The sequence below is a fragment of the Rhagoletis zephyria genome, unplaced genomic scaffold, assembly GCF_001687245.7.
Source record: "Rhagoletis zephyria isolate East Lansing unplaced genomic scaffold, Rhagoletis_zephyria_1.1 Rzeph_scaffold_00076, whole genome shotgun sequence".
Taxonomy (NCBI): domain Eukaryota; kingdom Metazoa; phylum Arthropoda; class Insecta; order Diptera; family Tephritidae; genus Rhagoletis; species Rhagoletis zephyria.
In genome coordinates this window covers 457,135-468,616 of record NW_016157160.1, presented here as the reverse complement: position 1 = coordinate 468,616, position 11,482 = coordinate 457,135, and the positions used below count along the sequence as shown (strand labels likewise).

The following is an 11,482-nucleotide window of genomic DNA, read 5'->3' as shown; positions in this document are numbered from 1 at the left end:
ATCGTGGCAGCAAGCAGCATTTTGAAGCCCAATTACATGTGTTTGGAAAATCAAAAAATGCCCGCCTCTGATATAAACACTGGTTTGACTGAGGCTAAACTTGCAAGATCTGCTCTATTAAAAATTTAAATGTTTTCAAAATTATAAATTTTTCGAATATCTTTTGTTTATATATATGTAAGAAAAATGATCAACCTGATCAACAGATCACTAAGTTTTTAAAAGTGCTGCTAAGTTATGGGTAATGGAATACATACAAAATACATACAATGTACATACGAAATCAAAGTTTGTAATTTATGCGAAGTTGTGCGAATCAGACCATAATAAATTTATATTTTTACCCGTCACAATAAGCCACGTTTGGCAGCGATTATTTTTGTTGGTATTGTTTTTTCTTTTGAATTTATTAGATTGACTTAGGAGCTGAATATTTGTCAGCCAGAATACCAAAAATCATGGACATCTGAAATATTTTAATTTTGGACTTTTGGCTTCTATAATTGAAAAGGGGCACTGTGTGCGTCAGTGTGGGACTTTAACCCGAACTAAACCTTCGACTGTCCAAGTACCGATCCCCCTGGTACCACCGCACAGTTGCTGTGGACAAATAAATTTTGAGAGTCCAAATATGAACATATTTCAAGTTTATTTTTTTAAATAAAGGATAATTAACTTTCGCGTCGATCTATCCGTGGCGATTTTTTAGAAAAGCTCAAAATTTTTATTTATTTATGTTCAAAAATGATATTTAACAATTTTTATTGAGCTCGAGGCTGTTTTTAATGAAAAACTTATTGTGGAAAAGCAACAATAATTTGAAAAAATGGTAGAAGTGATAGCTATTTCGGAAATTACCACATTTCCTCATCAGACTTCTTTCAATAGGATTCGAACCAGAGACCGGCTTTGAGTATTAATAAAATTAGTGTACTTATTCATGATCCATAAAAATTAGTGCAAATGAGCACTTACACTAATTCAAAAAATTACTAAGAGTAATTTGCACCAAAACAAGAACACACTCAAAATATACTAACTCTTATTTGTGGCGGCAATTTTTGTCTCTATCGAGTATAGCCAGTTGTATTTTACTCATTTTGTCGAGTGAGAGGCTGAAAATAATTTCAATGAATTTGATATTATTTGGGTTCTGTGTCTGTTCTACATCAGTGTTGGCAATTTTCGACCCTATTAAGATGGTATTTCAGGGTACTATTTTATATATATATAAGGAAAATTTGAAAGTTATGGGGGGGGGGGCTCGAGCACCCCCCTGCCCCTACCTGGCTACGCCCATGCTTCTACCATTTTTTCAAATTATTGTTGTTTTTCCGCAATAAGTTTTTCATTAAAAACGGCCTCGAGCTCAATAAAAATTGTTGAATATAATTGTTATAAGGCCATAAAATAACTAAAATGATAGAAAACAAAATTTTACGTTTCAATGCTTCCAATTTTTTGGAAAACACTTGAAGTTAATTTCAAATGCCTGAAATTTTTTAAAAAACTAGTCATAAACAATTTCCCATAGGAAACATTTAATTTAAGAATAATTTTAATTTGCCATCTATACTGATATATATTTTGAAAGCCGTTTTTCTAATCGAAAAACTCGAGAACCGCTGTACCGATATATTTGAAACTTTAGACATCGACTCAGACCCTCAAACGATGACATTAGATTAAGAATAATTTCGATATACATATCAAGGGGGTGGGGCACCTCCCATACAAACCAAAGTTTTCACACAATATATCTCTGGAAGTATTCATCGCAGAGTGCTGCAACTTAGTTTAGAGATATTGTGCCCTACTTTTCATCTATTATCAACCTTGAATAGTCTGGAGTCGATGTCTAAAATTTCAAAAAAACGGCTTTTAAAATATATAATAGTATATATAACAAATGAAATAAATTTTTTAATTAAATGTGTCCTATAGAAAAATGTTTGTGAATAATTTCCAGGCATTTGAAATTAATTTCAAGTATTTTCCAAAAAATTGGAAGCATTCAAACGTAAAAATTTTGTTTCTTTCATTTTTGAACATAAATAAATAAAAGACTTGAGCTTTTCTAAAAAATCGCCACAGATAGATGGACGCGAAATTTAATTATCTTTAATTAATATTAATTATTATTATTATTATTTTTTCAAACTATTGTTGCTTTTCCACAATAAATTTTCATTTATAAAACGGCCTCGAGCTCAATATAAATTGTTGAATACAATTATTATATTTAAAAAAAAGAAACTTGAAATCGGTTCATATTTAGCTCTCAAAATTAATTTGTCCACAGCAACTTTTTTTGCCCCACTGTGCACCGTCAAGTATTTCGCCAGGAAGCGGTTTGCGTACTAGGCTCTCGCATTGGTTCCAGTCGGATGTACTCAGCCCTACACCTACTAGGTTTTGCCCCGTCTTGTTTAAAGCGAAAGACCTTTTTAAACAATTTATTTATCTTTTAGAGCCTTTTGATTTGATTTGATTAGAGCTGGGATTCGATACAAATACAACTTACAATTTAGCTCTTTAGAACTAAAACCTTAAAACTATGACATGTCTTTTTATCGGTGGTATGTACTACGTAATTCCATGTGTACATACATATGTATCAAGTACCATGTACCTATACATATATTTGCATGCATAAGTATGTTTGGATGTAAACATTCATATGCATATGTATATACGGATATGCATAAACACAGATGAGTGTGTGCTATTTACAGTTGCTGCTTTGTCACATTACATGGAGCAGCGCACGCGGTTAGTAGCTAATGGCAGTTTGCTTTCAGCGCAAAAGACCCGAATATTACGAGTGGATGAACGCCACGAAGTATTAACGAGCCAGGTCGTTTGCAAGCCAAATGCCGGGATAAAGCGGACTAGCCGCCATGTACCTATGTATTATCGTGCGCGTACTCAAAATTCTTCTATAGTTCTTATTTCACGTTATATTTTTTTTTTGTTATGGAATTTGTAGCTTTTTCAAATTGCAAAATACGCGTTTGCGTCATTTGCGCACCTTTGGCTCTTTTCCAGTAGTTGAGCGGTGTAAGAAGGCAAATATTTTAAACCATTCTTATTCGCAGTTGCCGCGTAACGCGTGAAGGTGTAATCGTGTTGCGTTGTTTCCTCTTTCAAATTATGTATGTAAAATGATTTAGGTAGATACGTGTTGTTTACAAATAATATAACAAAGTGTCCATTTTAAATAAATACGAGATAAATGTGAGAAACAAACGTGCCTATAAGTGATAGAATAATTAAATTTTTACAGAAGGTGCATTAAATATGCATATGTATGTGTTTTTGTAGGTATAGTACATTAATTGTGCCTGTTTTCCTATAAAAGCTGGCGAAAAATAAACGAGTTGGTTTTAATTTTTATGATAAAAAATGTGAACATGACCTTAGCCTATATCGATATGCCAACGGTTATAGACGCCCAGGTAATAAGGCAAACTATAATTACTTCTTCTATATGATAATAAATAAGGAACTAATTTATTCTAGGTAAATTGATACATTCATAGCTCGATTATATTAACTAAGAATTACAGACCCCATTCGGACTTGGGATTAATTCATTATTTTAATGCACTTACAAATTATATATTATTAAGGAAAAGTAAAAATAGTTTAGAGAATTTGTATGCTTTTTCGTTTACATACATAGTAATTTTGGAGATCGGCATTAACTATTCTATTACATACATATGTATGTATCCACAGATTTATGTTTAGCTAAGTATATATGTATGTATGTACATATGCCCAGTATACGCCTCTCCATATACATATGTATATGGAGATGGGGATGTTTTGCGTACTGGCATATTGTTGCCGCTACAAAGCATCTGCACTGCCAAGTCCGGTTTCTATACCATCGTTAGTACTATCTACACTCTAAACCATTTTTGGCAAATTTATTTCGATAATGGCAGGCAACACATTACCGACTATAAATGTCTAAAATTACACAACTATTTTTTTAAACATCTCTTGTAGAATTTTACGCAATAAATGTTCAAAATTTTAGACACTAGATGCTTAATAGTTTATATACTAAATACTTATATTCCATCGAACATTTAAATTTGCCGTTCATAGAAGTAACACATTTAACCACGTAGCCTCTTTCGGAATGATTTCTAGAAAAATGCTCTTCATAAGCATTATAGCTTGAAAATTTTTTCTTGCATTTCGGAAACAAATACTCAAACATATTACAATTTAATTCTCTATGCGCATATAAATGCAAATGATAACTCTTTAATTTACAAAACTGCTTAGCACACACTTTACATACAAACATTTCCAAAATATTTAGGTATAGAACTATGAACTTATAAAAATACTACTGAATGCTTTTATAAATATATATTTATTGCGCCAATTTTCCACCGAAGAACACCAACAATTAAAAATTCGCTCTCACCAAACCGACTGACGCGACGATTTCACAACAAATAAACGATTACTGCTATTTCATGAGAAAAACGATTATAAGTGTGTAAAATCAAACATCATGTGTGCTTTTAGACACTTCGAGCGTCAAATTTAGACATTTTAGTGTGAAACAAAACATTATGTGAGCTTTTAGACACTTCATGCATAAAATTTCGATATTTTGGTTGTAAACGTAAATATTACACATTTTTTTAAGAATAATAAACAATTTTTGGTTTTTCACATAAGTAGGTGCAAAAATTATCATTTTTGGACACCAAAATAATTTAAACATGAATTTACTCCTATTGTAGTTTTAATTTTATACAAATGTTTTAGAGTGTACTTATATGTGTAAAGTTCAGTAAATAGCTATTTATAACAAAACTAACTGCTTAAATGACTAATGTACTCGCTAAAATCGAAAAAAGCAAGAAATTTCTAGTGCAACTCGTATACAATCTAGTTCTACTACTTTTTGAGCGAACTGACCTAAAGCTTGAGGTTTTCAGATGCTCATTTGTTGGTACTCAGAAATAAATAAATTAAATAAACAAATTATTTATTTTGGAACGAATTTCCGTCATCCCTTGTCAAGTTTGGTTTGCAGACAAACCAGTTTCGGTATTGTGCCATCTTCAGTGTCATTTTTCCTTCTGTCATGACACTGAAGATGGCACAATGCCGAAACCGGTTTGTCTGCAAACCAAACTTGACAAGGGATGATGGAAATTCGTTCAAAAATAAATGATCTTACCACCCTGTCGGAAAAATCAACCAACACCAACACAAAAATAAAAAAGCTTTTTAATATGTCACGCTTTTATAAATAGACTAAAAAGTATAAAATAATATTTCTCAGTCCCATAGAATTTGTTTTAATAACTTTTGATTTTGAAATTTTAGCTAAAGTCATTATAACAAATTTATGAGATTAAAAACGAAAAACATAGAGTGCTTGCAATACAAAGAATTAGATTTAATTGACAATTGTCAAACTACATAACATAGACCTAAAATTACTACAGCGCAAGTACAAAATTTGAGATCGATTTTAAGCGATCGTTATTCATATTAGACNTTACACATTTTTTTAAGAATAATAAACAATTTTTGGTTTTTCACATAAGTAGGTGCAAAAATTATCATTTTTGGACACCAAAATAATTTAAACATGAATTTACTCCTATTGTAGTTTTAATTTTATACAAATGTTTTAGAGTGTACTTATATGTGTAAAGTTCAGTAAATAGCTATTTATAACAAAACTAACTGCTTAAATGACTAATGTACTCGCTAAAATCGAAAAAAGCAAGAAATTTCTAGTGCAACTCGTATACAATCTAGTTCTACTACTTTTTGAGCGAACTGACCTAAAGCTTGAGGTTTTCAGATGCTCATTTGTTGGTACTCAGAAATAAATAAATTAAATAAACAAATTATTTATTTTGGAACGAATTTCCGTCATCCCTTGTCAAGTTTGGTTTGCAGACAAACCAGTTTCGGTATTGTGCCATCTTCAGTGTCATTTTTCCTTCTGTCATGACACTGAAGATGGCACAATGCCGAAACCGGTTTGTCTGCAAACCAAACTTGACAAGGGATGATGGAAATTCGTTCAAAAATAAATGATCTTACCACCCTGTCGGAAAAATCAACCAACACCAACACAAAAATAAAAAAGCTTTTTAATATGTCACGCTTTTATAAATAGACTAAAAAGTATNACCGGTTTGTCTGCAAACCAAACTTGACAAGGGATGATGGAAATTCGTTCAAAAATAAATGATCTTACCACCCTGTCGGAAAAATCAACCAACACCAACACAAAAATAAAAAAGCTTTTTAATATGTCACGCTTTTATAAATAGACTAAAAAGTATAAAATAATATTTCTCAGTCCCATAGAATTTGTTTTAATAACTTTTGATTTTGAAATTTTAGCTAAAGTCATTATAACAAATTTATGAGATTAAAAACGAAAAACATAGAGTGCTTGCAATACAAAGAATTAGATTTAATTGACAATTGTCAAACTACATAACATAGACCTAAAATTACTACAGCGCAAGTACAAAATTTGAGATCGATTTTAAGCGATCGTTATTCATATTAGACGTTTACGCCGACAGGCTTTGCGGCGGCGGCGTGGTCAACTTCAAAAAGAATCGGCGGCGGCGGCGACGCCGGCTCGTCTGGAGACGCCGGCGCTGCTTCCTATAAAGTAGATTCCAAAGAGCCATGAGGGTACTAATCTTATAATGTCATCTCGTCAGCGTTAGGCATTCGCCATTCCAATTCAGATTATAATTCTATTTAATTCATTCATTGAATTAGTTTTAACTTTAAATTACTTTACTTCCTACTTGAATTAAAATGTTGGGTGTCTGGCGCTGATGGCTGGGTGAACAGAAGAAGGTCTGAGGTATGTATATACATACATATACATTCTCTATGTTCTCTACAGATCCGTATGTAATAGTTAAACTTAAAGAAATAAAAAATTTAAAGAGTTAAGTTGTTGGGGTAATTTATATCGCTATCAATAAATTTTTGCAATAATCTTATCAACCGTTACGTTAAATTACGAGTTCTTATGATTTTTTTGGTATTACATATTGAAAATAAGGTTGGTCTACTTTTTTCGAAAATTTTACCCCTCAACTCGAACCAGAACGGGCCTTTTTGACCCACTGTTTAAAAAAAATGTGGATTCTAAGGAGAACCGAATGTAATGAAAAATAATACTAATTTTTACCAAAAAGGGGGAACTTTAACCCTGTGTAGAAAACATTGCGATGCGAGCAGGGCATCGGAACAAAGGTTTTTTTTTCATCGCTCCGCTCTAGCTTTGCTCCGGTATTTTGTTTCGCTCCGAGCTCCGCTCTTGCTCCACTCCCGCTCCCAATAAAAAACTTTCTTATTTATTTATTTACATATCAAGCCCTAACCGCCAAACCCGTAGGCGACATGTTTTTGAAAATTTTCTTTTTGATGCAGAAATGCTTCTAGATATATGTGTACACTTCTGCATCCAAAAGAAAACTAAAAAAATTTCCAAGTTAATTAAATATAATGGAAATTTATTTCAAACAGTCTTTTTCAGTGATAAAAAAATAATAATTTAAATAAATTTATTAACTGAACATTTTTTTTAAATTTTGATTGAGCTTACCTACAATTTGTTTGAAAAACACCAATAAAAATATTTCAAAATAAATCGTTACTAGGCCAGAAAACAACAAAAACAAAATATTGAAAGAGCAAAAGAGCAAATTAATTGGTTTAGCTCTTTGCTCCAGCTCCGCTCCAGCTAAAATCCTTTGCTCCTTAGCTCTCTGCTCGCTCCGAACCCCTAGATGCGAGGGAGCAAAAGCTTCCTGGTGTTTGACAACCACTAAAGAATGCTAATGTAATTCTCACACGTCCACCTAGTACTTGTATGTACTACGTATGTAGGACCCCAGAATAAAATAACTTACGAATGTAAAAATTAGCAAAAAAAAGTGTTTGCTTTTTATTGAAAGTCTGTTTAAAATATTAAAAAAAAAATACACAGGAAACTTGTCTTTTGTTTTATCTCTAATAATTGAGGAGTTAGATGCAATGATGAANAGGCCAGAAAACAACAAAAACAAAATATTGAAAGAGCAAAAGAGCAAATTAATTGGTTTAGCTCTTTGCTCCAGCTCCGCTCCAGCTAAAATCCTTTGCTCCTTAGCTCTCTGCTCGCTCCGAACCCCTAGATGCGAGGGAGCAAAAGCTTCCTGGTGTTTGACAACCACTAAAGAATGCTAATGTAATTCTCACACGTCCACCTAGTACTTGTATGTACTACGTATGTAGGACCCCAGAATAAAATAACTTACGAATGTAAAAATTAGCAAAAAAAAGTGTTTGCTTTTTATTGAAAGTCTGTTTAAAATATTAAAAAAAAAATACACAGGAAACTTGTCTTTTGTTTTATCTCTAATAATTGAGGAGTTAGATGCAATGATGAAGCTTCTGTAAAAACTGCTTTCTGAGATATTGGCGTTAAAGTTTTTGATGTGTTTTAAATTCCTTGTTATCGTGGTATGTGTATAACAAAGTAGTGTTGAAAAGAATTGTCTACTGCGGAAAAAAATCATTAGATTACCAGTATTCGATCCTAATTTAACTGTAATAATCGCTTTCGATCGAAAGATATGTTACCTACGTTTTTTCTGAGTTACGCTCTTTTTGGAAAAACAAAGGAGATCATGTTCTTGTCCAGCGGCCCAAATTATGAAAAAAACTCCTTTAAAAATGCAATTTTCATTTCGTAAAATTGTGTTTTTATACGAGAATTTAGTATTTAGTTCCTTCAAACGATGTATTTCAATGTACATACATCATGAAAATTTTGTACAAAATTCCTTAGGCGCCGGACGCCGCCGCCGCCGCCGCCGCGCCTATATTTTCTTATCTCGGCGGCGGCGCGTGAGGAATGACAAAAAACGGCGACGGCGGCGGTGCTCGGCGGCGTATACCTCTAATATGTATGTCATAATGAAAATAAATACGAGCATATTTTGAACGGAAATCTACATTTATGTAAAATATTCATACACAGGTTTACATGTATAAATTTTTGAAACATTAATTTAGCTTTGAATTCAACTTTTTTGTAAAATAGATTTTGCATTATTTGGGTGATTTATTAACCGGTAAATTAAATTACGTTTAACAGCACAAAATATCTTTTTAAAAGAGAGTTTAATTTAAAAATTTGTATATCTTTATTTATCACTCACCAAAAAGGGGTTGTGTTGAAATTTTTTGTGATATTTGGTTCTTTTAAGATAATGAAATACTTTTGAGCGAAAATGTAGGTGTATATATGCTTATATGTACATATACATATATATGTATACATTTAGGTATAAATTTGTATTTCATAAACAATAGAAGAGTGAAAACGTCGTTGTGAGTAAAAGTTCATAAACGCATACATAAAGGAAAGCAAAATTATTGTTGGTTAAACTATGTAACCTTATTCATTATAAACATTCTTTGTACTTTTCCTTAATGATCGATATTAAAGGCCTGTATGCAGCTCTCAAGAAAAGCAAAAACTCCATATAAAATGACGTACAAGAAATGGCTAAGAAATTTTCTTGAGTCAAATTTCCTTAAGGCAGTACGCAGTTCTTAAGAAATTTATTACGCTTTCTACTACGATTTTATAAAGTTTTTTGTGAAAAAAGAGCACAAGGCAACCCAGGTTTGCAACAGAAATATATGCCCGTTCCATTATTTCTTGAGGAAAGAGTGAGGCAACAGGCTGTGAGGTATCAAAAATGTCAAAATTTCTTGGACACACACGCGAAATAATGGCAATTTTTTCTTGACCGTTTTCTTGAGAGCTGCATACAGGGCTTAAGTTGCGAAAACAGTAGCAGGTAGTGATTTTTTGCTCACTATTTTTCAGAGCTTTTCAGAGTTTGTCCTTGATACCACCAAATGTATATTATTTGCACACTCGTAAATATTTTTGCTGTTGCCCATCAAAGGATAGCTTTTGCGTACAGCGTACGAACAATAGATTTTTTTTGTTTTCTAAGTGGTCATTGTTGTATTTAGGTAGAGATTTTCCTATGAATCTTTTAAACCATACTAATTTTAGTGGGTTCATAAGAAATAGAACAGATAATATTATGCTAAGTGATAAGTAACGCCTTCTGTTCCGGATAACCCTAATTAAAGGCCCTTAAAATTTTACTTTTGTACTTATTTTACATACATACCAGACAATACCTACTCCTATAGTAGTGGAAAAAGTGCCCTAAAATGCAACAGGCGGCTCGNTGTAGTGGGTTCATAAGAAATAGAACAGATAATATTATGCGAAGTGATAAGTAACGCCTTCTGTTCCGGATAACGCTAATTAAAGGTCCTTAAAATGTTACTTTTGTACTTATTTTACATACATACCAGACAATACCTACTCCTATAGTAGTGGAAAAAGTGCCTTAAAATGCAACAGGCGGCTCGGGTTATTTCACCGTATACAAAACAGGTTTGACCAATGAGCGCAAAGCTAGAGACAAATGAGAGCAACCGACCATATGACAGCATGCATAAAAACAAAAATGTGTTCTACTGCGATGAAATTTTAATACAAGTTTGTGTTTTTTAACTTGCATCATTACGATTTATTTTAACAATGTCGACGGAGTGTGAAGCAAGTGCGAACGCTGTAAAAAGAAAATCGAGGAGTTTCAACCCTGAATGGAGTTTAAAATACTTGTGTCAGCAAAGTGGAGAAGATTCGCAATGCTTAATTTGCANCAAAAATGTGTTCTACTGCGTTGAAATTTTAATACAAGTTTGTGTTTTTTAACTTGCATCATTACGATTTATTTTAACAATGTCGACGGAGTGTGAAGCAAGTGCGAACGCTGTAAAAAGAAAATCGAGGAGTTTCAACCCTGAATGGAGTTTAAAATACTTGTGTCAGCAAAGTGGAGAAGATTCGCAATGCTTAATTTGCAAAAAAACATTTTCTTTGTAAAGCTTTTAATATAAAAAGACATTATGAACAATTTCATAAAGATTACGATGAGTACGTTGGCGATGGGAGAAAGGAATTATACAAAAAACAAGTAAGAGCAGCGTTGTCTTCGGCTATGCCGAAGGCTTCATACCTTTCATGAACATCTGCAAATTTTAGTTTGACAGATTACTGATTTTGAATACATCAGCATACATCGATAGAGGAGTTACATACTTATATGAAAAATCGCCTCTAAACAATCAGAGGTATGGAGGATATACTTTATATGGCACCAATCTAAGTGATTTTCACTGCTATGTGATCGGTACGTAAACCGGTAACACAATTTATTGGGTTTAGTTTCCTACATAAAGGAGATATATCGCAAAACCTGGTATCTGCATCGGCGTAGCCAGAATGAAATTTAGGGGGGGGGGGCTCGACCCTATTAAGCTGGCATTTCAGGGTACTATTTTATATATATATAAGGAAAATTTGAAAGTTAGG

General features: G+C 32.7%; 1 protein-coding gene across 2 annotated transcripts in view; it reads left to right on the top strand.

The window, feature by feature from the left end:
• The first annotated feature begins 3,286 nt into the window (after window positions 1-3,286).
• The window catches only part of TfAP-2 (transcription factor AP-2), a 429,556-nt gene continuing 421,360 nt past the window's right edge, over window positions 3,287-11,482 (top strand). For both annotated transcript variants that reach the window (XM_017628545.1, XM_017628537.1), the window contains exon 1: window positions 3,287-3,458. In XM_017628545.1, the coding sequence (XP_017484034.1) occupies window positions 3,396-3,458 (63 nt within the window). In that variant the 5' untranslated portion in view covers window positions 3,287-3,395. The remainder of the gene's footprint in view (window positions 3,459-11,482) is intronic.